General features: G+C 46.9%; 2 protein-coding genes across 2 annotated transcripts in view; both read left to right on the forward strand.

The window, feature by feature from the left end:
- Positions 1-8112, forward strand: part of LOC148479314 (pineapple eye protein-like) — a 74393-nt gene extending 66281 nt beyond the window's left edge. The window contains exons 13-14 of the mRNA XM_088454633.1: positions 1768-2017; positions 8029-8112. Coding sequence (XP_088310759.1) covers positions 1768-2017; positions 8029-8112 — 334 coding nt within the window. The remainder of the gene's footprint in view (positions 1-1767; positions 2018-8028) is intronic.
- On the forward strand, positions 838-27651 carry LOC148479315 (protein SSUH2 homolog). Its single transcript, XM_088454655.1, has 13 exons — positions 838-982; positions 10663-10737; positions 12452-12625; positions 13787-13865; positions 15838-15967; positions 16092-16152; positions 18495-18619; positions 18724-18786; positions 21695-21774; positions 23209-23301; positions 23398-23503; positions 23824-23931; positions 26886-27651. Exons 2-13 carry the CDS (start codon positions 10674-10676, stop codon positions 27024-27026), a joined length of 1224 nt encoding a protein of 407 aa, XP_088310781.1. The 5' UTR covers positions 838-982; positions 10663-10673; the 3' UTR covers positions 27027-27651.

The raw sequence follows: 27651 nt of genomic DNA on the forward strand, positions 1-27651 counted from the left end.
CAGCACAGACTGTGAAACGACTGTATGATTACAATGCCGTAATCGTGCAGTCGTTTCACAGTCTGCTAGTGGATGTGCCCCATTAGACCTGGGAATTTCCAGGGTTGATAGTCCCGGGAAGTACCCATGTATTTATCTCTGAAAGGGGTATTACATTGTTCTGCTTTCCAGTTATGTGTTTACATACTTAGAATTGTTTATTATTATTTTAATAATGATTTCCTGTCTGTCTCCAAAACACGCCCAGTGGTAATAAATATTTATGGATTTTGCTTAAATTACAACTAGATGGTGATGGAAAACAAAACAAAAGCCCCGGGCCCTTATCTTTATGTAATTAGGGCGCATTGGGGTAGACGATAAAGTTGAACGATTGAACGATAACGATAAAATTGTTCGATAATCGTCTGAACATCGTCTAAACATCGTTTGAAAATTCATCTATCATCGTGCAAACATGCTTGTCAACCTGACGATAACGTCAGGATCAGCATGTTTGCAGTGACTGATTGTGCCTGCACTGAACGACACATCGTTCAGTGTGGGCACCCTGCAGTGTAGTGAACGACTGAACGATAACGATATCGATATCGTTCAGTCTTTTCACTGTCGGGTAGTGGATACCCGCCTTTATACACGATTATCCCCAACATAAACCACTAGAGTGCCTGTAATACCCACATACATTCACAAAGCTCTCCCAGACCCAATGCATTCTCCTGACATGGGTGGGCATGTAACAATGTATCTAGTGTAGCAGCAAATCCTAACACTACAGGAAGAAATAGTAATTAACAACAACGCCCTACAAGTAGAAGCCCCCCCACCCCCACCCAGCCTCAGTCTGCAAAGTGGAGGGCTGTCCTACCAACCACACCCAGCCCCACATTCCTCCCACCCTCTCACAGACCCTCTCTCACAGGCACCGGATCTCAGGGAAATCTCTGCTGCAGACACAGGAGCGCTGCTCTCGCCCCGCCAGGTACCTTTAATGATACATTATCTGAATAACAAATTGTTACTGTGATGCTTTTTATTGCATTAATCCAAGTTACAAGTTGTGGCTCCTGCTGTACTGTTGTAAATGTTTCATCTGAAGCTCAATTCAGTTAATTATCACACTGATTACTTGAATTTGGAGTTTCCACTGCGGTGGAGGGCGGAGGGTGAGTCTCCAGGGGTTCACGACAAGCTGGCACATGTAGTTCCACAATAGTTAGAGAGCTACATGATACTGTGCCAGGACAGATCGAGACTAGGGCTGTTGAATGTGAATCCCTGAGTCATGTGACTTGTTTGCACCAGTTTAGTGCATTTTGGGTCCTTTGGGCAGTATGGTGAATTGTAGCTACCGATAATGCTATTTGTTTATCGTTTGCTGATAAACACCCTAGTGGTGAGATGTAGTATTGCACCTGCAGGAGAGCTGCTGTCTGCGCCTGGGCTAAATGTGAACGCTGATGTCACAACTGATGCTCTCCAAAATAAATGTATAAGGACAGCTGGACCCTGACCCTACACTTACTCTCTTCTGCTGCTTTATATATATATATATATATATATATATATATATATATATATATATATATATATATATATATTTTTTTTTTTTTCACATAGTGGAAATGTTATAAACGTGAGTGAAACTTCAATTTACTGTATACAGTTTTTTGTTGGAACGTGGCAATAGTGTGTTTTTTTTTTTTTTTATCTGTACCAAATATTAGACTGTATAATGCTGCCCATACTTTGAATAACTGTTCACAGCCTGAAAATGACTGAAGAATGGTCTGGATCATTTGGTTTGGTGTCCAACCTTCCCAACAGTCGTTCTACCAACTCGGTGCTTTGCATGGAGAATGCCTCCATGCATCTTGCAGTGTACGCAGGCTCTCCGATTATCGGCCCTTCATCTGTCCGCCAAGCTGTGCGGTCTATGGCTGTCCGATCTCCTTATTGTGTGAGGGTAATGGGATGTGACCCAATCGCTGCTATGGGTAATGGGGCCAGTCTTAAGGTGGGTACACACAGGGTGTATACATATACAGGGTGTTCAATCGAATGACCAATGTATTGCGAGGCGAGCGCATCAATGGGTGTGTAGCTCTGATTATGTCTGGGAACGATGATGTTCACGGACATATCACATTGGCTGTGCAGCACAGCAGATGGCAAATATAGCTTAGCGTTCCTGCTAGGCTGTTTTAGCAGGGTGCCGCGCCGTGCCCTGCCCTATTCTTGAAGGGCGGAAAGCACCCTGCCCTCCAGCGCGGCACCCCGCTGAAACAGCCTGCGGGTTCTGTCCTCCACCCACGGACCGCAGTGTCCCGCGGGTGGGGAAAACGGCAGAGCAGTGGTCACTGCTGGTGAATTGATGCCAGGCGCGTGCGCCCGGCATCCATTCACAGTGGCCCCGGTGCTTGAGTGCTGCCCGGCATGTCTGTAAGTGCTGGGCACGCCCCCAAGAGTGACGAAAAGGGGTTGCGTCATAAAGACATGTCCCCTTTTTGTTGGCCATGCCGTCTTTTGGGAGGCGCTCTTGGTCCGGCGCCCTGCCTGCCGCCGGATCAAGATACTAATATCTGTGCATCTGCTGGTGTGTACAGGAGACATACCGATCACCCGTACACATGCTGAAGTGACCCAGTGGTGAGTGACCGTGGGTGGGAAAACTTAAATGCCCGTCCAGTTGTGACATCAGGCCCAACAAATCGGGCGGATGATTGGTAAGTGTATATGCACTTGCCTATTGTCAGATGGGTCAGCCTAGTGTGTTCCCAGCATTACCCTTTGGGAAGGTCGCAGTCACAGACCTGGTTGTTTTAGCATCAGAAACAAGTAACTTTACTGTGTGACTACCCGTCCCTCTGTGCGGTGGGAACAGTTATACAGAATTCCAGCAATGTAGGGCATGATGTGATGGGTATGAGGCGTATGTTCTGCACAATATCTAGGTATATGGGGCACCCCTGTACTAAGGACACATCAGTAGCAGCCATCACCATGCTCTATGGTCTACACTCTCCCTGCAGCAATTTAAGCAACTAGCAGTAACTGTGGTCAATGAGGCAGCTGGGCTGTGGGGCAAATAATACCCTCCTGTAACGCCACATGCTCAGGGAAGTTCAAAGATGGTATAGGACAGGGGGGTTGATATTTTGTGGATGGTTAGAATACTGGGCCTGATTCAGACCCGCTCGCGAGCGCTATGCGCTCGCAAGTGTGTCAATGGTGGCCCAGTGCGCATGTGCACGCCGGCTCCGTCGTGCGCATGCGCGAGACCGGATAGCGACGGGCAAACCGTCGCTCCGGGTCTCGCTATGAAGGGGGCGTGCTGTCGATGTTGAGTGACAGCACACCCCCTTTGGTGGGCGGCCCGGGGGAGTGGCTGCCCAAACGGCGGCGTTCCCATGTGAGCGCCTCCGTTTGGGGGCTGCCCCACTGACATCACGAGTGATGTCAGTGGGAGAGATATCGGCTCTGTTAGAGCCGAAATCTCTCTGGGGCTTGCGGCAACGAGACCCTACCACAAGGGTCTCGTCGCAAGCCAGATGGTCGCGATGGTCTTGACCATCGCAACCATCAGCCTGGCCGCTCGCTATAGCTGTGGGTGGTCACCCACAGCTATGCGAGTGGCCAGGAGGCCGCTCAAAAAAAAAAATAGGGCCCTGATTCAGAGCGAGCGCTCTGTCAAAGCGTCCGGCTCTGAATCAGGCCCATTGTCAGACATGTTCAGAATGTTGACACCAATGTAATGCCGACAATAGCGACGTGGCTGTGCCGGTGGTAAGCACCCTAAGCCTAACGTCGGCATTTCACAAAATGTAACACCTGGTAATGTATGACAATGGCAATCGTCCATATGCTCACAAACACTGGAAAACAGCCAAAAATGGTCGTTCAGACAAATTGGTTAAAACACACAAATTTGAACAATTTTCTTTGTCATCCCAATAGTGTCCTTAAACTGATTGCAAAATTATGACTAAAATTATAACTGACGTCCACTGACTAAGGGCCTGATTCAGACCTGCTCGCAAGCGGGTCGATGGTGGCCCAGTGCGCACGCGTGGAGCATGCCAAGCAGCGAGTGAGAACTTCCCTCACTTCGGGGCTTGCAACAAAACGGGGCGGCTGTCGATGTTGATTGACAGCTCGCCCCGTTTTTGTAGGCGGGTAGGGGGGGGTGGCTGCACAAACGGAGGCGTGATGTCAGTAGTGGACTTCTTGCTCTATTAGACCTGAGACCCTACCACAGGGTCTCCTTGCAATGCCAATGGTCGCGATTATCGCGACCATCGCCAGGCCGCTCGCCCACAGCTGTGCGAGCGGCCTGGAGGCCGGGAAAAAAAAAATAGGAACGCCCTGATTCAGAGCGAGCATACGCAAATGGCGTGCGCCTCTGAATCAGGCCCTAAATCTCGACTAAAACAACACACAAAAGGAGACTAAAATGTGGCTTTAAACCAACTGCAATCGTGACTTAGATCAAAACTAAACTTAAAATCCTTGTCAAATGTAACCGGTATACTATTACTGTGGTAGAAGTACATTAGTAAGCGTCCAACTTCAATTATTTTATCAGAAGTAGCAGGGAATATTTTAATTTTTGAAGGGCAACATTTTAGACGGGATGTATCACTATATAGCTACTGTAGCTGAAGCAATAATCATGTATAAAATTTTGCCCTTCAAAATCAAAATATGCCCTCCTGACTGATATACGTGCAGTCCAGGGTGCTGGAATGAATCAGAAGTAATACTTACATTTTAGTCTAACAACCATATAGCTTTGGACTATCTCACTACTACAACTAAGACATTTCCAGCAGTGGCCCTGATTCAGAGCCGCTCGTAAGCGGCCGCTCGTTCGTTCTGAGCGATGTTCGCTCATCTGCGCATGCGTACGGATTTTAATACGCATGCGCGAACCAGTCAGTGCGGCCAAAAATCGTTAGTTCGCTATATAGCGAATGCCTGCTATTTTGAGTGACAGAAGGAGGCGTATGTGGGTGGTAACAGGGGAAGGTGCTTGAAAACGGGGTTGTGGAATTCAGAACGCAGGCGTGCTTAAAGGTCAAAACGGGCGTTTTAAGGGAGTGCATAATTAATTCACCAGCGTCATTGACCACGTCACTTGGTTTTTTTAAACTCAGAACTGCTCGCAAAATAGCGGTTGAAAAAACCAGCCACAAAAATAGCGAGCAGTTAATACGCTGTTCGATGTACTCGATTAATCTAATAGCGGACATGACGTATGGTGCGAGTGGCAAGGGGGCGTATTTTTCAAAATTACAAACGTAAGTTTTGCTCGCTCGTTCAGACTTAGAGGCGTGAACAGACCGCAAAGAGCGAACAGTTCATTTGAATAGCCACCCCTTGTTTTTGAATGAACGACCGCAAATAGCGAGCGGCTCTGAATCAGGGCCAGTGTCTTTATCTCTCAGTGGGTAGCAGTCAAGGGGGAGATGTATTAACGGCGATATCGCCGATGCTGTACATCCCCCCTTGACTTTGCAAAATCCTTGGTACATACCGCGGTAATGAACGCAAAGGACAGCTCTCTCGATGAGAGCTGTCCTTTGCGATGCTGCCGGGCAGAGGGACTTCCGGGTTGAACACCCAGAAGTCCTTCTGTGCATGCGCAGAAAGACATGGGCCGCGGGGGCTCATGGGAGGGATCCGATCGGATCCCTCCCAGCCACGAGCGTCGCATTAAGAAGCCCGTAGGCTTCTATTGGGTAACGCCACCTGAAGGTGGCGTTACCTAGCGACGCGAAGCAGCAGAATTCTGCTGCTTAATACATACGGGGAATGTGGTAAAGCCCCCGAAAACTGCATTTTCAGGGGTTTTACCGCATTTTCGCTCTTAATACATCTCCCCCAAGGTTTCTGTGCATCAGTTTGTGAGCTGTGGGGGACCCTCCTGTTACAGCATGTATAAGTGGGCATCACACAGTGCGGCTAGAGGTTTACACCTTTATCTGACCCCATTTGTTTAACAAATCTCATTATGAAGAAGCCAAAATGTATTTGAAGGAAGTCTGATAAGGAGCCAACTATAATTCCTGGGGTGGGGGATTTACTGGAGCCACAATGAGAATAGTGAAGATAAGTGTGTTTACCAGCCTCCCCTCCTCCCTCCACAGAACATGTCTACACCATACCTGCCTACTTTTGAAAAAGCATTTCAGGGAGATTGTGAAACAGCACCTGTGAGCGCAGCGGTAAAGTGGGCGTGTACTGCTACATCTGAGGGGCGTGTCATACATGTGATGGGCGTGTACTGCTACATCTGAGAGTTGTGCCATAAACCTGACTTACATCCAAATGTAACCGAACCCCAAAGCAGTTAGTAAGATCTACTTGTTAATTAACACACTGATACTTTTCAATAAATGCATGTAGCCATAGGGATCATTGGCCCTCATTCAGAGCCGTTCGCACCATACGTCATGTCCGCTATTTATTTGATTAATCGAGTACATCGTACAGCATATGAACTGCTCGCTATTCTTGTGGTTGGTTTTTTCAACCGCTATTTTGCGAGGAGTTCTGAGTTTAAAAAAACCAAGTGATGTGGTCAATGACGCTGCTGGATTAATTATGCACACCCTTAAAACGCCCGTTTTGACCTTTAAGCACGCCTGCGTTCGAATTCCACTCCCCCGTTTTCAAGCACCTTCCCCTGTTACCACCCACATACGCCTCATTCTGTCACTCAAAATAGCAGGCACTCGCTATATAGCGTACAAACGATTTTCGGCCGCACTGACTGGTTCGCGCATGCGTACTAAAAACCGTACGCATGCGCAGATGTGCGAACATCGCTCGGAATGAGCGTACTGCCGCTAACGAGTGGCTCTGAATGAGGGCCATTGTGCCTTATAAGCAATGCAGGGAAATGATACTGATGATCCCATTTGAATGTATCTGTTCAAATTCAAATAAATCTATATCTGTTTATTTTTATATATAAAATTCATAATGGGTGTAAGGTAGAATCAGGGATATTGCTAAGCTCTTCAGGGAGTTATGGAGATTGCTGCTATTTCAGGGAGTCTCCCTGACCATCACACCCAGCACCAGCATTCTGGAAGACTGGGATTTCAAGTGGGAGGGTACAAAACACAAGCTGTACACTACCCAAACTGTGCGCTGTTTTTGTTCCCTTCCTCTGAGAGTCCCAGAATGCCGGCCGCAGTCAATAACTATATTGGTGGCAGGCAACAGCGGACATGCGCCATCTGATTGGACTGCACCATTGTGGTGAATGCGGCCGCACCCTCAGGCTGCAGCATGCTGGGCAATAGCCATGCGTGCCCGCCCCTAGAAATACCACTTCATGCCATTATAAAGTCTGAGGGGTCTATTTACCATTGACACTAGTAGTGTTCACTCTAGCTCCGGCGGCAGGCAGGGCGCCGGAGCTAGAGAGGGCAACCTTGTGTGTGCGCGCGCACCTGAAAAGGGGGCGTGTCTATAAGACACGTCCCATTTTCGTCATGCTTGGGGGCGTGCCCGGCACTTACGGACACGCCGGGCAGCCCCCGAGCGCTGCAGAGAGGGAGAATAGATGCCGGGCGCATGCGCCCGGCGTCTTTTCTCTAGCGGTGACCGGGTCACCGCACATTTCTCCACACGCGGGAAACTGCGTCCCGCGGGTGAAGGCGGCACCCGCAGGTTGTGAGGGCAGGGCGCTTTTTGCCCTCCATCTGGAGGGCAGGGTGCTTTTTGCCCTCCAGAAGGAGGGCAGGGCGCCACGCCCCGATAAAACAGCCTGGCGGGAACGCTACACTAGGGCCCCAAATACTTTCAAACCCCCCCCCCCCGCTAACACAGGGACTCCAGTACAGCCTGTCCGAGCAATGAGGTGTGCCGTAAAGCGGGATCTACTAGGGAATGCCATCAGTAGTCATCAAGCATCGATGGTTAACTACCGATGTTTGACTTGTTTTCGATGGCAGAGATCCAGTGGTTCTGTGCAATCCATGTCCAAATAGAACTCAATGCTTTTCCCCTCTGCAGCTGCTAAGCCCCGTCCCTATGTTGATTGGCCTGCAGCCCTCTGTGACCAACGCAGTTGTGGCCTTCGAGTGGTGCAAACCATAGATTGTTGCCATCTATGGTTCTCCCTGATGAAACCATCAATGGATGCCGACCGATTGCCATCCCTAATTTCTACCACATGTTAGCCACATAATGGGTGTTTATTATTATACATCCCACATACAGAGTCACTCGTATAGCTCCAGCATAGTCCATTGGGAACAAACCGTAACAAAACAAGACAGGGTAATAACAGACTGACATAGAGATGTAATAAGTAGTTCAAACCAGAATCCTTGATCTCTGCCTGGACAAAGCTTAAATACCACCTGGAGGGCAGATAGTTTTACATTTATTACAGGATAACCCTGACTAAAGGAATGTGCGTTGTACAAATATCTACTTCTAGCTTCCAACTGCCTTTAATTTCTTGGGACAGCCCAACTTTTTTAAGTTTACTTTGGAAATATCCATATTTACCACTTAAATTGTATTAAAGATGAGTTGTTTTAAATGCAAAAAAATAAATAATTAGATTATATAATATTTTCTTTTAAACCGTACAAGGCTCATCCAATGACTGACACGTGAACTCCTCTGACCAACTAACCATGAGGCGGGTGCGCAAACTGTCACAGCGGAACCCTGTGAGGTGTCCGGACACATAACCTCCCCTGGCACGTTCCTAGGGATGAGACCTGGGTATATCCTTTAGCTTTTTGCCACACAGACAGGCAGATGGCACATTGTCAGACCAACTTCTCCAATATTGCTATTACACGAGTCCTAACCCCTTTACCACTCGTTTCTCATGCTAAATGGGGTTACGGCCGCCAGTTGTAGATGGCGTAAGGAGTACGGTCCCCATTGTCTGTAATGGGCACCTAGCACGGCCTTTCCGGCGTCAGCGAAGCCTTCCAGGTTTTGCAGAGTTCCCAGCAGGTTGAGGTGCTATGGTCATGGGGAGACTGCTATCGCACATACGCATGAGTCAGTAACGCAGGACGCCCCGGAGGAGGGTAACACAGCTGGGCATCGCCAGGCACAAGTGATGCTGAATACCGGCGGCATATTTGTAAGTATCGCAGTGATAATAGGCGACATATTCTGACGGCTGTTGGTATCATTCTTGCATGGAGTTCTATGCGTCATGTTTATGAGAAGGTGGCGGTATAGATGAATGTATATTTATTTTCATAGCAGTGATGAAGAAAAATAAATGGCTTATTGGCAAAATTGAATGATGCACCACTGCCTCGGCCTTAATGGCCTGGAGTGGTAAGGGTTAACGCTCTGCATTACCAGGCCTGTATGGCAATGTGTGTATGTGATGTGGCTAGGTGTAGCCTAGATTTGTGCTTTCAGGGCCTGATTCAGACCCGCTCGCGAGTGCTGAGTGCTCGCAAGCGGGTCGATGTTGGCCCAGTGCGCATGCGCACGAGGGAGCCGGCTCCGTCGTGCGCATTTGCGAGACCCGGATAGCGACGGCAAGCCGTCACTCCGGGTCTCGCACCAAAGGGGGCGTGCTGTCGATGGTGAGTGACAGCACGCCCCCTTTGGTGGGCGTGCTGGGGGCGTGGCTGCCCAGACGGAGGCCATCTTGACCATCGCGACCATCATTTTGGCCGCTCGCATAAGCTGTGGGTGGTTACCCACAGCTATGCGAGCGGCCAGGAGGCCACTCTTATTTTCAGAGGGACGGCCCTGATTCAGAGCGAGCGCTCTGTCAGAGCGTCCGGCTCTGAATCAGGCCCTCAGTTCCACTAAGTTAAAAAAATAAATAAATAAAATTAAAAAAAACACTTGTTTTCACCGGCAGTAGGGCCTCCACCCTTTTAGGCAAGTGGCAACACAGATCTGTCCTGACGCTCGTCAATGTGTTACTGGCAGCATTTTCAATGTATAGGAAAGATTCCCGGACTGCACACCCTGAATTTATATAATGGGAGGTGCTACCTGTTGAGACTTATTGCAGGCACAGAAACAGACAAATCACAAGTGCACAACTCCTAATTACTGATTATATAAATACATTATGCAATCAATAGAGGTTTTTAGCATAATCAGGGCCAAGGTTATGGGCCTACCCACCATATCCAGGTAACCTCTGTAGGGTAGGTCCCTAACATACTAGGGTTCAAATCCAGAGCGCAGGACACCCCTAAATCGGTGCAGCCGACCCACTCCGGGGCATCGCCATAATGAGAAAAGTGAAATATGAAGTAAGAAACATAAGAGCAGCTATGGCTGCATAGAAAGGAGAAAATACAAATATAATAAAAACAAACAGTGAAGGGTTAAAATAGTGCAAAAAAGGAACAATGTGTTATAATGCGATGCCCTGAAGCAGACCAACCAAAGCAATCCAGGGGACCCACGCCCCAAAAATCAACCCAAAGTTGCACTACAGTATATAACTTGTAGGACTTTCCTAAAATTGTGCCTATTACTAGTGTGCATATACAATACCAGACTCCATGCTCTTAAACCAATAAGGGAGGGGTGCTAGTCCAGGTTTAATGTAACGTTTGCTGCCATTATACATTCATGGTGTTGGCTTTTGTTATTTGCTACAGTTCTAGCACACTTTACCAATTTATTATTATTTTTTAGGAAACAGAACCATGGATATGTCAAATTATGGACCGATGGGTCAGCAGTACCAGCCCGGATACCCAATGAACCCAGGTAACGTCTTGTTTCACAGTCTACGGCTGTTCAGGTAGCAAAATTGTAATTCTAAGTTGCGACCATGTAGAAGATTAACAATGTTTCAGTCCGTGTAAAATGTTTCTGCTTTACGCATCAAGGAGAATAAATGTTGTGCAAAGCTGGTTGGCGACACTTCTTTTGTAATGCCCATTGGCAAAGAGAGATCCTGTTTTGTGGTTGCACAAGATACTCCCTACGCAGAGTGTAAGAGGAAGGAATAGATCTGTAAGGTGCTGAAATCAAAGTATATAAAGGAAAACTTCACAATACTGCATATAACAAATATACCAACAGCCAGATCTCTGCCCTTAAAAATGGGTAACTACTGAAATATATATTACTGACATGAAAAACAAAAACACCAGGAGAGCTGGTAATATATCCGATTGTGGAGCATTAAATAATATATTATATGTACAGGATATAGCAGTATAATTTATATAGCGTTGTGACACTCAGCCTGTGCTATCTACAGTAATGGCAGATGGTGGTCTTACTTGTTCCATATTATTACTGCTGTACCAGGACCGATCTATCTTATGTTCTAGCCATTAGTAAGGTATAACCTATAAAACTGAATAAATAAACTGAATTCTTGGTCGTGAATTGCACGTCCCAAAGATACGGGTAATAGCTGACAATCCGTGAAAAAATGAGCAACCCCTGATCCCGCAGCTGTAACCTGCGTCTTATAAGTTCTAGTAATGTATAAATTGAAAGCTGACATCTGATTGGGCGTCCGAACCTGTATTGTGAAATTACCTGTGCACCAGTTTTAATAAATATTCCCCGCCATCCTGTGCAAATTCAGAGTATCGGAAATGGTGCTAAAAACGCCACTCTTCGTGCGTGATCCCTTAGTCTTGACATAGGGGCCATTTATATAATGGCGTTTATAGAAATGAACAGCGTCACATGACTAGGATTATCCAAGGCTCACTTAAGGGGTTAACCCCAAACAATGGTTTTGCACTGAATAAACATGAGCTGACTGCCCAATCTTTGTATGCTTAAGTTAATGTCTATATACAGGTAGTCTATGAGTCTCGAGGTACCTCTTGCTGTCCTCTGGCTCTGTATTGTTGAATTTGCATATGTCATTGTTTTTAGATATAATATATCTACGCTAAACATCTATGTTACGCTCTGTGAGCCAGTTTCCAGCAATTACGCCTAGGAGGTAATCACTGTGTGTGTGTATATATATAATATATAATATTTTTTTTTCATTCTAAATCATTGGCCACCCCCTGACAGCCACTTGTTATTTGAACCCCCAACATTTGCAAAGCATTACATTTCTAATTAATATAATTGCCATTTGATAAAATGTTTAGGTGATGCAGCAATAAATGCCATAAGAACAAGATTTAAAAGGCACACGAATAGAATGAATAGTACATATATAGTTCTCACATATTACAGTTATGGAAATGTTAATATGGACACACAAACTATAGGCCACATAAGGTTTCTTCTACTGGATGGACTTTTTGCTACTTTATTATCAGAGCCACACTGTGATGTATGCGGGAAGAGACCCCCTAGGACCCTCCTTTCCCAGGAGCCCGAACTCTGCAGAGAACCACAGTGTTTTATATTGTTACTTGCTCTTGACCTCTCCTTGGCTTCTGTGCCACCCATGTGCCACCAATGTTAATGCGCGTACATCACTCTTCTCTTTCCTCAGCGGTTGCAAACCCTGTGATGGCTCCGGGGGCAAATTACCCACCAGTTATGAATCCCGGGATGGCTCCAGTTTATTACCCTACAGTGAACACAAATGCTCATGACCCTCAAGCCACACCTTATCCCCCATTTACAGGCATACCTGGCTACGAAGGCATGGCCGGCGGTGATAGTAGTAAGTGGTCAGATTAACATGTTATGGGGCCGTGCTGTTGTCTTTCGTGTGGTTCTATACTGGAAGACAATCTGTCATCTGCCTGGTAATTCAGGAATTGCCATCATGGCTGGGTTGGTGATGGGCACTTGTCCACAAACCATTACTAGTAAGGGCGGCAGTGAGGAGAGTAACAGTACATACCAAGGGAATGAGATGAGACCTCAGATAGTGCTTGTTACCACTGTGTACCTGAGTGCACAAGGCTCTGACCGAATATTAACCTCTAGTTTGCAGTTTCACTGATAGTAAGAATATTTTTATTGCTTCTTTCCTCACATATGAAGCGTGTGCATGACTGGATCACTACTAGGCCCCCATTTAGGGGCATATGTATCAAAGCTTGATGTGCGATAAAATTGTGAGCTATATACAGGGAGCGTCTTAAGAGAGGAGGGGGCCTGTGTGCACTCCCTGTGCGGGGCCCCCTCCTCTCTCCCAGGTGGCCGGCAGCCGACTGACGCGGCTAGCCAGCCATCGGAGCCTTAGTAGACTCCGGGCACTAGAGTGTGCCTGGAGTCTACTGCGCATGCGCAGAACGCCGGAAAAATGGCCGCGGCGGCCATTTTCTGGTGTTCTGAGCAGCGCAGACACCCGACGTGGGACCACGGACAGGTAAGTCTAAAATAATATGGGTGCAGTGTGTGCGGTGCGGGGCCTCCCTGGACCCGGGGGGCCCGTGTGCCCCACACTCACTGCACCCATTCTAGATACGCCACTGGCTATATATATCGGCAACCAATTAGCTTCTAACTTACAGCCTGAAAAAGTGTGTTTAAGAAATGATAGTTTGGAACTGATTGGTTGGTGATATATATTTCACAATTTTATCTTGCATTAAGCTTTGATACATATGCCCCTAAGTAACGAGGGAGCATATGTATCAAATAAATGGGGCTCCAGCCAATCAGCTCCCAACAGTCATTTTTCTAACACTTGACAGTTGGGAGCTGATTGGCTGGAGCGCCAATATCATACACAGTGACATTTATCACTCGTTTTGATGATAAAACTCGTTAGTAAATGAGGCCCCTAGTTTGCACAATGAGCATCGCCGTAGATGAATAGGTTTACAATATGGATAATGTGTTTCAGCCTCAACTGATCTATGTTTCTTTGCAGGTGGTAAATTTCTGCCGCCTCCACCAATAATTGGGCCGGGACCCGGAGCGGTGCCCCCACCTGCAAGCAATGACTGGGCGTAAGAAGCTTTTTCCTGTAACAGTTAAACGCAACCCGTTTCCCTTTTTATAACCAATTACTTATAGCAAGTAGTTTCTGTGTACCGAGACCACATCGCTGCCACCCAGATTGGTATTTCCATATATAGTGGATTTTTTTTGTTGTGGACTCTAGCATAAGACATTATACTGTAAATAGGAATTATCGGAAGTTTGTGATGATTAACAGACTCAGGGGTCTATTTACTAAGCAGTGTTAGGCAATGAGTGATAAGGTGCCAGCCAATCAGCTCCCAACTGTCATTTTTCAAACACAGCCTGTGAGATGACAGTTGGGAGCTGATTGGCTGGCACCTTATCAATTTTCACTCTGTCTCCTAACACTGCTTAGTAACTAGACCCCTCAGTGATGTGCAGATTTCTTTATCCTACTGGAAACCTCTACACAATTGGTGATGGCCACCATAATTACTGGAGGCTTAATTCATTGCGCAACAAGCCGGACTTAATTTTTATGGTTTATTTATACTTTTTTGGATAATCAGCAACTGCAAATGATACACTGAAGTGTTGTGCGCAGTGCTCTGCGTTACCAGTGCCCTACAAAAATAAAATATTGCTCATAGATAACCAAATAGTCAAATATATGGGTGTGAAATGCACTAAAAAAATGTTTGACACCGAAACACAGTCCTTACGTGTGATAGGGGTTATACACCATTTATATAGAAGATATTAAAGTGATACATTAAATATATTATCTGAATAACAGTTACCAACCTGATCTCTCTATCATTGTTGATAACTCGACCATCCACCCCGCCCCACAAGCTCGCTGCCTTGGTGTCGTCCTTGACTCTGAACTGTCCTTTGTTCCCCACATTCAATCTGTCTCAAAATCATGTTACATACATCTAAAAAACATATCCAAAATTCGACCATATCTCACACAAGACACTGCAAAAACTCTAATCCATGCACTTTTTATTTCCCGCATTGGCTATTGCAATAGTCTCCTTACTGGTCTTCCCAAAAACAGGCTATCGCTATTACAATCAATTATGAATGCAGCTGCAAGGCTTATCTTCCTTGCCAAATGTTTGTCTGTCAGTCCCTCCATTGGTTGTCGGTGTTCTACCGTATTCAATACAAAATACTCTTACTTACACATAAGGCTATTAACCAAACCACACCAACATACATCTCTTCACTCATCTCAAAATATCTCCCTACCCGACCTCTCCGCTCTGCACAAGATCTGTGTCTCTCATCCCCATTCATTACTTGCTCCCACTCACGGTTACGGGACTCTTTTCGGGCTGCACCCACTCTATGGAATGCCTTACCATGCACAATACGACTTTCCTCTAGTCTCCAATCCTTCAAGCGATCCCTGAAAACTCACCTCTTCAGGCAAGCTTATCAGATCCCAGAACCGCCCACATAACCTTCATAGCTTCCATATCTAATTACATCCCCTTTCACAGTCCACACACAACCACATGACATTTGACCGACTTTCCGGTGTGAATGGATCATGCAGCCCACCAAGAAACTGTGCATTCTGGCTGGACCAAAATGCAATATATAGCACCTATCCTTGTGTATCAATGCCTATTTACCTATAGATTGTAAGCTTGCGAGCAGGGCCTTCCTACCTATATATCTTTCTGTTATTACCCAGTTTTGTTCTATTAATGTTTCCAATTGAAAAATCGCAACGGAATATGCTGCGCTATATAAGAAACTGATAAATAAATAAGCTTCCTATGCCTTACGGCTTAATACAGTAGTTTATTTTATTGTAACTATTAATTAGAACATTTACTGTACAAGTGTTGCAGACTATGATGAGTTATAAAAATGTTTGCAGTGTTAGAATTGTCCCCACTTCGAGCCCTTCTGATTCCCGACCCCTCCTGAGACCGTTGTTAGGTTCATGCCATAGCAGTAGAGTAACATTAACGCAGTCTCTGTGTCTCCTGTCTGCAGGATTCCAACCATCTCAAAGGAGACGGCAAAACAGGCCCTCCTGGCATACGTCAATGACCATTGCTGCTATGGCACATCCCCAGTCGAAGAGATGGAGATTACCCAGCTCAACCCGTTCAGTACATACAGGGTATTTGTCACTTCTGGCTTCCTGGCTATACAGGCATTTCAGCTAGAGGACATTGATTTATCCTTTTATGTATAAGCGTATCTGATATTTGTATACTTACTGTGGTGTCTTGTTCTGTTTCTAGTATCGATTGGAAACTTTCACAGAGTCACGGGAGTGCGAGTGGGTAACCAAACCCTTAAACGGTTAGTGGCGTTACATGGGTCTAAGTAAATCTCATGTTCCTGTATGTAAAATTGGGACACACTGCGCCACTTGTTTAATTTCATAATTACTGAACTCCTGTATGTAGAGGTTATCTCTGGTATTGCATACAAACCTCATATAGGCCTTATTAGCTGGACAATATTGTTGTGTTTTTTATTTATTGCTGCGTTTGAGGGTAAACTGTTAGTTATGGACACTGATAACTGTGGCTCCTATTTCTGTTTATACCGGTTATGCAAAATGTTTTCAGAAGTCACTCTACGATGTGATTTATTGGAAAAGATCTGGTCGGCTGACCTTGATTTAAGTAGATTCTTAATCTGTGATACAGTGGGATTGGTTTGAATACCTGGATCTGTGAAGGTTTATTTTGCAACAGTGGCGTAACTAGGGCAGGGCGAGCGGGGTTCGTGCCCTGGGCGCCGTTGACCGACGGCGCGGGGGGGCGCCGCCGGCCACGGTACCATCCCGCCCGCCCTAGATAGCCAGTGTAGCGCCGACCGCAATGAGTGCGGTCAGCGCTACACATTTACACAGGACCGGCGCTAGGCTTCCAGCGCCGGTCCTGTGCTGCACGCCTGAGCCCGTTCCCTCCCCCTGAGCGCTTGCCCAATAGCGCCAGGAGGTGGGCTCAGGCTGTGCATAACACACGCATCGCCGCCAGCGCTGGCGTCGATGCGTGTGTTAAACAGCAGCCAATGAGAGTCAGATAGACTCTCATTGACTGCTGCAGCACCCACTGCAAGAGCCGGACTTCTGTCCGACTCCTGCAGTGGGTAATGGGACTGACGTCTGTCCCATAATGCTGAGCACGCCAGCCCGGGCGGGAGCGGCATCGCGGACAGGAGCAGCGTGGAATCAGGTAAGTATATTTTTATATATTATTTATTTATTTTTAAACCTATCTGCACAACGGAGGAGGGGTTGGCTACTACTGGGGGGACCTCTACTGGGGGAGGTGTGACTACTACTGGGGGTGCCATTGGGAGGACCTCTACTGGGGGGGGGGCTACTCTACTGGGGACTACTACTTCGGGGGGGGGGGCTACCACTGGGGGCATTCTAAAAGGGGCCTATTACTAGAGGCACTGCACTCGGGGGACCACTACTGGGGGCAATAATAGGAAGGGCCACTACAGGGACCACTGGATAGGGGGGGCTCACTACTGGGAGCCTGCATCAGGGGGACCACTACTGGGGGCACTGCATGGGAGGGGGGGACACTACTGCTGGGGGCACTATATAAGGGGCTTACTGCTAGGGGCACTGCGGGGACCACTACAGGGGGTACTAGATAGGGGGGATCATTACAGGGTGCCTGCATAAGGGGACCACTACTGGGAAAACTGCATGGGGTGGACTACTGCTGGGGGCACTATATAAAAGGGCACTGCATAAGGGGATACCGCTACTGGGCGCACTGCATTGTGGGGACTGCTACTGGGGGCACTGCATAAGGGGGAACACTATGTGGGGCACTGCATTTGGGGGGCCACTACTGGGGGTACTGAGTAAGGGGAACTAATTGGGGGCTGTATAAGGGGCACTACTATGGGCCTGCATGAGAGGGACCACAACTGCATACTGGGGGTACTGTATAAGGGGTACTACTGGGGTTAAGGTGCATATGGATAGGAATGTTCAGTTTGAAAATAAAGGGGTGTGTCATGTTGACATGCCCATTTTTTGCCGCGCGCGCACATGGGGAGGGGGGGGGGGGGTCACTCTCTTTTCAAATTTGCACTGGGCTCCAAATACCCTAGTTACGCCACTGCTTTGCAAGTTTGTGGGCCTTACTAGATATTGTAGACTAGTGGCTCTCAAACCTTAGTCTGTGGTGACACACCAGAAGGTTGACTTCCACAAACATGACACAATATTTGAACGAAATAAAAATAATTGTAAACGTACCATGTCTTCTTAATAAAATGCCTCTCACATGCCCTCGGACCTCTCCACATGTCCCTTTATTGTCAATCAGTGCCCCATTTTTTTAAAAAACTTTATGTGGCATCCATTCTTTTCTACCAGCAAGTATTAGCTACTGCATGAGTCTCCTCCACTGCTGTTTTGGAGTATAAAATTGGCAGCTGAAGATGGCACCACTGGGTTCGTCCTGCAGAACCTGGTGTGTTTTGTTTTTAATCGACCGCTGTCAGTGCAAACACTGCTCCAGATGATTTAGTCGACACAATAAGGTGTTGTGCCGCACCACTTAGTCTACAAAACTGCTTTTTAACGTTGGGGACGACCATTTCAAGGGTAATTTACAATACTAGTTTCTTAGTCTGTACACTTTTCTCTTCTTTATTTTGTTAAGATCAAGCAATTGACTCTGCAGCCAATGGCCCGGCCCCTCAGCCATGGGAGATCCCAGCGCAGCCTCCCACCCTCTTCAATGATGAAATTAGGAAAATGCCGGTTCCCCACACATCCTCAAAGAAGGTAATAAAGACCATGTAGAACAGGAATAAAGAAATGCTCAGCAATCACAGGACGCTGGAGCAGGCCGGCACTGCCGATTCTAACTTTACCCTCTTGTCTTGCAGTCCTGCCAAGAGTGCAATGGAAAGGGGAAAATTATCTGTCAGACGTGTAATGGAAACAGCCAGGTAAATAATGGCCACTGTCCATAGAAACTTCTGTCTTGATAAGGGCTTTAAAGTCGGAATGAGCTGTTCGGATTCTGTGGAATCCGATCTGCTCCGAACAGGGGATCCGAGTCCACCCGAGCCGCGGCTCGGGTGTTTCCGCCTGGCTCGGATCCTGCTTCAAGGCCGAACATCATCCTCCCGACATCGGATTCTCGCTAGACTTGGATGACGTTCGGCCTCTATATAAGGCGCCGTGCCCGGGACTCGGCGCCATTTCACTGTTCCTTGCACGCTGTGCACTACTCAGCGTTAGAACTTAGAAGTGGCTGTGTCCAGACGAGTGACTAGAGGCTGTGCTGTAATAAGTGACACTGGGGGCACACTGCACACTGATGTATGCTGCGCTACTCTGCTCTGCTAAAGTGGCTGTAGTAGCCTGCGTCCTGACTCCAGTGGCTGTGCTGTGTTAACGGTTAGTGACTGTCTGGGGGTCACACTGCATGCTGAATGTATGCTGCGCTACTCTGCTACTGATTAAGTACTCCAGTGTAAAAAAAATAAAAATATATATATATAATTAAAAAGTGTAAAAATAAAAAAAATATTAAACGTTAATAAGTAGCCCTTTGTTTATACAAGCACCGTGACTCCTTCTGTACACAAAGGGCTATTGCCCAAGCACTGTGACTCCTTGGGCCTTAGCCCTCTGTGTATACAAGCACCGTGACTCCTTGGGCAGTAGCCCTCTGTGTATACAAGCACCGTGACTCCTTGGGCAGTAGCCCTCTGTGTATACAAGCACCGTGACTCCTTGGGCAGTAGCCCTCTGTGTATACAAGCACCGTGACTCCTTGGGCAGTAGCCCTCTGTGTATACAAGCACTGTGACTCCTTGGGCCTTAGCCCTCTGTGTATACAAGTACTGTGATTCCTTGGGCAGTAGCCCTCTGTGTATACAAGCACTGTAACAACGCATGTTCCTTTTTAATATCCAACATAAGGGTGGGTGTGAGGGCCCAAGGACAATTCCATCTTGCACTACCTTTCATTTCTGCCACTGCTGTGTGGCAAAGTGTCATAGATGTGCTTTAAACTGTGATGTCTGTGCCGCTGCTCTGTCGCTTAGTAACCAGGCAGCTCACTGCAGCCTTTGGCCAATAATGGTAAACTGTGCGGTGGTCTAAATTGACTGTAAATGACTGGAAATTAATGTTGTTTAGGTTAATAATACTCTAGGAACAAAAAAAAAAGCTCAAACTATGTGATTTGTAGCATTTTGTTTTAGCCAATTTTTGTAAAAAATCCAAATTCAAAACCAGTCACGGCAGTTTAGCAAATCCATATCCAAAACTGGACGACGAATCTGATCCAAATCCAGCAAAAATGGTCTGGCGCACATCCCTAGTTTAAAGTAGGGTTGCTATATTTTAAAAATAAAAAAATGGGACACACTGGGGTTTGGCCAATTCAAGGAGGCGCGACCATGTCTCCCCACAAAAAGTTAAAAAGCTACAATACGTGATGCTGCAAGCTCAGCACAGGAGTGGCTCCGGGGCCTCTATGCAAGCCCTCAGAGCAACGGTATAGTAGTGCCCTTACCAGTGGCCAAGGCCACTAACCTGGAAGCTAGGTGAGGCAGCAGTGGGGAGCTTCGTTTAGCGCATAGCTTTTCACCACCTGCAGCACTCTCTGGTCCTCATCCTCTCTTCTGCCGCTGGACCAGTGCCGGCAATCTTCTTCCTTTATCAATCTTCTTTCATCTGCCATCTTCTTTGCTTGACCGCCGCCACAGAACTAAAGGCTCCGCTTGGTGGCATCTGACATCAGACGCCGAGAGCGAGCAGAGCTGTGAAGCCCCATGCAGGCACTGGAGAGGCCCCTGCTACAGTGTCTTGCTGTAATGCAGAATTCAACCCAAAACTAAAAATATTGTTTTGATAAAATAAAAGCTCACCTGCTGTCAAATCTGTAAGTGCAAAATGTAGGTAACGTGATGTATCCCCTCCCCGTTCTCCATGTCCAATGGGACTGTATGGCTTTGTAAGGTCACAGATCTCGCTCTTGGATCATCTTTCATTTCCAAATATTTCCCACACGTTGTTGATACATCTCTGTGTGGAATATGCTCTCCCTTTCAATGACACTAATAGGCATCTAGATGTAGCACAGATGTGATGGGACGACTGGTGCTTTGTAAGCTGCAGAAAGTGGCTGCAAAAAATGTCACCAAAAAGTCTCCAAGACTTGGCCAGACATTTGAATGCCCAGATACCATGGGGTAAATTTACTAAGATGGGAGTTCTATTTAAGAAGTGATGTTGCCCATAGCAACCAATCAGATTCTACATCTCATTTATCTAGCACCTTCTAGAAGATCATATCTGGAATCTGGTTGCTACGGGCAACATCACGTCTTAATAGAACTCCCATCTTAGTAAATTTACCCCCATATTTCCTAAAAAGGGAGACTCCGTACTTGTCCTTCCTCTAAACAGAGATCAGACTCTTCACCCAGGACTTTCCTATATTGAGAACCAGTATATCATGAAATTGATTCTGGAACTATTTTAGACTTCTCCAAAAAACACAATGGATAACTCTATAAGTGGAAGGGGCAGATTGTAGATTCAAAACAACGCAGGGTTAGACTGAAACACGATGGGGGATGTATCAAACCTTTGGATGCTATGGGCAAGTTCCCCAGTCTTTCAATCGGCTCCTACCTGCCATTTTATAGAATGTACTTGATAAATACTAGCTAGTTGCTATGGACAACTTCTCCAATCTTTAGTAAGTTTGATACATCTCCCCTCTGAAGTCTTAGAATCCTCTGGGCTGTTACATTACCCACCTGACCTAATTGGTGACCACTTTAATCCTTAACTCTTAAAACTGCTGCATTCAGATATTTTATTTCTTTTTTATAGGTGAAATGCAACAGCTGTAATGGATCTGGGACCCGCGCTGGAGAGGAGTGCTCATATTGCAGCGGGTCTGGAAAGAAGGGGTGAGGGGCATCTTGTGAGGTTTGAGGCTTGGAGAACCCAGCTTTACAAACCTTCATATGAGCGATCTATAATGGAGATTTCCATGCTTTTCAGGACTGGAATGTGCAGCGTTCTGGGGCCTGTTCATCATGACATAATTACTCGCTGCAAGTTTAAAAGCTGTTTTGAGGCAATTATCATGCCTCCCTCACAAAAGGATCACTTCCGAAAAACTGCGCTTTTTGCGGAGTCAACTTTCGGAAAAGTGATACTTTTCCCCTGCAGCTGAGGTATCCACAAGGATTTCCTCACTGCTTCAAGTCTCTTCTCTCACTCCCTCACACTCTATTCCCTGCTGGCTAACACCCCCTGCGTCCTCCAGTGTCTGATGTGCCCCCCCCCCTCCCACGTGGGTGTCCGATCACCACCATCGCCCCGTGATACGTTTAGGAAGCCGGCGGCCACAATCCCGACCGCCGGCTTTCCAAGTCCTCTGTCCCGCCTAGGGTTAAATGACAGGCGTCTAAAATCTAGACGCCTGTAACTTTCCCAACACCGGGACAGCCGCGCTTGTGGGAGAGGGTTAGGTTTAGGGCACCCGTGGGGGGGGGGGGGAAATTAGGGTTAGGCTAGGGGGAGGGAGGGTTGGGGTTAGGCACCCCCCCCGGGGGACTTAGGTTTAGGCAGCGGGGAAGGGAGGGTTAGGATTAGGCACTTAGAGGGGGGAGGTTAGGGTTAGGCATCCCTAAGGAGGGTTAGGGGGATAGGTTAGTTTATACTTACCTTAGGGACGATCGGGATTTCCAGCGCTGTCGGGCTTCCGCTGCCGGGCTCTGCTGTTTTGTCGGGCTGCCGCAGCCGGGAATCGAACTGCCGGTCATGCGGCAGCTGGCTTTTCATACCGAATGCGTCCCATCCTCCGCGATTACCCCCTCCACCACATCATCTTCGCACCCGGACTCACCTGTCTTCTCTCGGTGAGTCCTGGTCACATGTCTGAGAACTCCGGGGCTATGCAGTGCAGACACAGCAGGGCCTCTGCTGTGGCTGCCTTGTAAATCTTCACAGGCTGCCGTATAAATAGCAGCCTGTGAAGGTTATTGGGGACTGAACGCCATCTGAAAGTGGCGTTCAGTAACACCATCAAGTTCTTGATGAAGAGCCCTGACACTTTTGTAAAAAAAAAATGTGAAAATGTTAATTTTCACATGCTTTTTTGAAAAATAAGTGATGATGAATAGGCCCCTTTAGAATCTCTGCTGGCGTTAGTGCACTTATAGTATGATCTGTATGTTTTCTCTTGTAACCGAAATATTTTACCTATTTTCAATTTTGTAATCTCTTCTTTAAAACAGTTTCTCTTGTGCTTACTAAGGTTGCTTGTTCTGTTTGTTGTGTTTTTTTTTTTTTTTTTTGTTATAAATGCTTTTTATGATTTGAGAACTTTTTTACAGATGTAATACCTGCCATCAGACAAATGTCCAGACTTGCCCAGGCTGCAACGGAAAGGGGCAAGTTATAACCTACATTGAGCTGAGGATAACATGGTGAGGACACAGTGATTAGATGAGTTGGTAGTTATGATGGTCTGAAGATGTGGCACCGCGATGGGCTCATTGTTGGTTCCCCTTATTTTCTTGCAGGAAGAATAACCTCTTTGAATTCATACCCGATCACCACTCTGATTTCCCTACCGATCTCTTCAAGAAAGTGTCTGGAGAGAAACTGTTCATGGATGAACAATTGCTGGTGAGTAACCGGTACTTGTGCCGCAAGCAGGGAAATCTGGCGCACGATTAGCAGACCTTTATCAACCATGCTGCGCTTCATTCTCTGACTCCCACTCCGTAAATGGTGCCCTGTGCTGGGAGTGTCCCACAAATCATGTCATGTGACAATCTCCTCATCGTACCATTGGACAGGTGGTCCATTTTAGGTGCAGACCTATAATGAAGCTGCAGGGCGGGTTCCTTTTGCAATCTAACATTATTGCAGATGTGCGACTGACATAACTCCGCTGTGCTGATGAAACCTGTCATTAATCCTTCGCTGTGTGTGATTTTATAAAGGTGCCGCCTCTGATGAATTTCCCGGAGCCGTCCATTAACCAGGCATCGCAGAACGCTGTGCAGCAACATTACTCCCAGTTCATTTCCTCGTGTCGTATCTTGAAGCAGGTTTGTACTGGAATACACCCACAGAAACATGTAACATTACATAATGTCTATCCTCTCTTCCTAGTGGGAAAAGTAAGGTGGAGATTTATCTGAGCTTGGAGAGAGATAAAGTACCAGCCAATCAGCTACTATCTGTCCTTTTTCAAACACCACCTGTAAAGTGACAGGAGCTGATTGGTTTGTACTTTATTGCCTTCCACTTTCTCTCTCCAAGGCTTATGAATAGACCCCTTTATCTCAAGCTTTGATAAATCTCCCCATAAGTCTTCCACAGTACGATACGTTTTTCGGTGTCTATGGCAGCTCCGATAGTTGTTAATCTAAACAGACATGGGATAGAACAGGGTGAGAAATAACAGAGGGTGACCTCCCAGGTGCAGGTCACTTCATTTAGTTTACATGACAACTATTATTCTGCTACCTAGTAATGCAGGGGTCAGGGAACTTTATTACCTTTTACCCCAAAATATATTTAGATATGTCGACGTTACCCCCTTGATTTGAAAGGAAGGAAATCATATAGTAGTGCCCCCATAGTTATGGCACTGTAGTAGTGCCCCCATAGTTATGCCCCTGTAGTAGTGCCCCCATATAATGCCCCTGTAGTGCCGCTTGTACAAAAAAAACACTTACCTTAATCCCCGCTCTTGCATCCGCCGCTGTCCTGTCCGCCCGGCTGCTCCTCGGAACTATGGGAGAGACGTCATGACGTCTCTCCCATAGTGCGCATGGAGAGAGCCAGAAGCTGGAGTTCAGAAGAGAGCTCCAGCCTCCGGCTAACGCGGCGCTGCAGGGAAGGAGCCGGGCGCCCGCTGGTAATAACATCTCAGCGGGCGTCCGGCTTAGAGCCCTCCCTGCGGCACAGCCGGGCATGCATATGAATTATCCTATATTATATCATTAATCATTATAGAATGATTCATATGCATGCCCGTCTGTCCGTCCATTACCCCCTGGAATTAAATTTTTACCCCATGTGGGGTAATTTACCCCTGTTCCCCGACCACTGTAGTAATGTCTTTGCCATCACCCTCTAGATGCTCCGACCTGCTGCAGGTGAGATGCCATTCTCTGCCCACTTCCTGTAAACGATTCTTTCTTATAAGCAGGAGGAAGGGGATGTACCGGGTATCGCTCACCATGCTGTTGCTTGCTTGGCGTTACAGGGCACTCGGCTGCTGTAATCACCATGGCAGCTTCTTCACAGCCTATTTATGGGTGTGCCCTCCTATGCCCACTGTTTGTAGTATTAGTGGGGGGGCTGGAAATCAATAGTGATATGGGTCTATTCACTAAGCCTCGGAGAGAGAGAGAGAGAAAATGGAGAAAGATAAAGTCCCAGCCTATCTGCTCCTAACTGCCATGTTGTTACAGGCTGTTTGAAAAATGACAGGAGCCGATTGGCTGGGACTTATCTTTCTACATTTTATCTTTTATCTCTCTCCAAGGTTTCATGAGTAAACCCCATGGAAAGGTTATAGTAAAGTTTTCTTTTAATGGGAGATGAAAATATACATCACCGGGCATAACTGAGAGTATGACTTTTGCATGTGTAGCGGAGGGTCTTGCAAACTGATGACCGCTTGCGTTTATATTAATAAACATACAAACCCATATTCTTTCCCCGTACTGCTGCCCATTTTAAGGTAAATTAATCCCTTTTTTTTTTTTTTTCTTATTTTCTCAAGTTTGCTGAACTTTAAGAAGTGCGGTGATATAGGCGATCTGTACTTTCACCAAAACCTTATTTGTAAATATTTTCTATAGAGTGCATGGACTTTTTACTATGTAAAACCCATGACTTCAAACAGTGGCCCTGATTCAGAGCCGGACGCTCTGACAGAGCGCTCGCTCTGAATCAGGGCCAGGCTATTTTTTTTTTTTTTTTTGGAGCGGCCTCCTGGCCGCTCGCATAGCTGTGGGTAACCACCCACAGCTATTGCGAGCGGCCATGATGATGGTCGCGATGGTCAAGACCATCATGACCATCGGGCTTGCGACGAGACCCTTGTGGTATGGTCTCGTTGCGGCAAGCCCCCGAGAACTTTCGGCTCCAACTGAGCCGAAAGGCCTCCTGGCCGCTCGCATAGCTGTGGGTAACCACCCACAGCTATTGCGAGCGGCCATGATGATGGTCGCGATGGTCAAGACCATCATGACCATCGGGCTTGCTACGAGACCCTTGTGGTATGGTCTTGTTGCGGCAAGCCCCCGAGAACTTTCGGCTCCAACTGAGCCGGAAGCTCTCCCACTGACATCACTTGTGATGTCAGTGGGGCCGCCCCCAAACGGTAGGCGTTCCTTCGGGAACGCCTCCGTGTGGCCGACCACGCCCCCAGCCCGCCTACCAAAGGGGGCGAGCTGTCACCATCGACAGCTCGCCCCCTTTGTTGTGAGAGCCGGAGCGACTGTGCACCCGTCGCTATCTGGGTCTCGCGCATGCGCACGACTGAGCCGGTCCCGTCATGCGCATGCCCATTGGGCCACCATCGACCCGGTTGCGAGCGCTCAGCGCTTGCGACCGGGTCTGAATCTGGCCCAGAAATGGCAGCTGCTCAATCAATCTGGTTGTACTTTTCAGGTGCATGAAAGGGAGGGGTCATACCAAGTAGAAAAAAAGGAGGGGGGTTTAAATATTGTTCCTCAGCACACTGAATTATACTTGCAACAATATATGAACACTATATGGTAATAGAACTTCAGAGATATTAGTTGCATGCATTTGCAAATACATGGGAAGCTGCTAGGCCACGTCACGGCTTCTCTGTCACTAGCAGTCCCTAACACTAAGGGGTGTCAAACCCATGACTTGCACACTGCCCAGCATTTTCCTCAGTCCATTAACTTGTGTCTCAGTGATGACTCAAATTCTCTTCTCCATTACTGCAAATACTGAGCCTCTCTGCCGTCCGTGTCTTGGCCATTCATAAAACCCCCTCTTCTCTACCCCACAGAGACAATCCATTGAGTGGCTGCCTCTCAACAAGGTGGAATACGCCTGGAAGGGGAAGAACTACAGCTACTATGTGTATGGCAAGGAGAATAAGGTGGAGACGAAGGATTACCCCAGCACCTGCTGCTGCGTCATTCTGTGACCGCCGCTTCTAGCTGCAGCTGCCTGAGAGCCTATTTAGGTTTAGTGCCCTCCCCCCTTCTATAACAATTGTGATATTGTACACACTGCTACACCTACAGCGGAGTTTCACAAACTCCACCATTACAGTCCAGGTTTTAAGGATATGCTTGCTAGCTTGAGTCCAGATGTTTAAATCAAATTGATTGGAGTATTACATAAATCACCTGTGCTCAAGCATGGCTATCCTTAAAACCTGGACTGTAATGGCGGAGTTTGGGAACCTCTGACCTACAGAATTCGTTTCTGCATTAGTGACGGCGTATTCCATGCTAATGCAGGACAATGCATATTGTGTCCAGCGTTTTGGTGAACAATGAGTATTGTGTATTATGATTGCGTCTGTTTTTTTTTTATTTTTTCAAGGGCTGGTGATTTGCAACATATTTGCACTTTACCAAAACGATGGTCAATGGAAGAAACGCGTTACAGTTTTTAGATTGAATTTTTATTGAAATGAAGAACATTTTATTTTTTTTAATGAAAACTTTTCCACTATTTTTGTTTTATTCATTTAACTGGTGTATTTGGTGTCCCGTTAAGATCTGAGCCACTGATTTTGTGTTATTAAAGACCGGTTTGGTGAA

The sequence above is a fragment of the Taudactylus pleione genome, unplaced genomic scaffold, assembly GCF_031769625.1.
Source record: "Taudactylus pleione unplaced genomic scaffold, aTauple2 ptg000624l, whole genome shotgun sequence".
Classification (NCBI taxonomy): domain Eukaryota; kingdom Metazoa; phylum Chordata; class Amphibia; order Anura; family Myobatrachidae; genus Taudactylus; species Taudactylus pleione.

What these genes read in the sequence shown, in the direction of transcription:
- LOC148479315 (XM_088454655.1), top strand. Translation starts at nt 10,674, where the DNA reads ATGGATATGTCAAATTATGGACCGATGGGTCAGCAGTACCAGCCCGGA. An exon ending in CATGGCCGGCGGTGATAGTA is followed by an intron (nt 12,626 to 13,786) that starts GTAAGTGGTCAG and finishes GTTTCTTTGCAG; the next exon opens with GTGGTAAATTTCTGCCGCCT. An exon ending in CGTGTAATGGAAACAGCCAG is followed by an intron (nt 18,787 to 21,694) that starts GTAAATAATGGC and finishes TCTTTTTTATAG; the next exon opens with GTGAAATGCAACAGCTGTAA.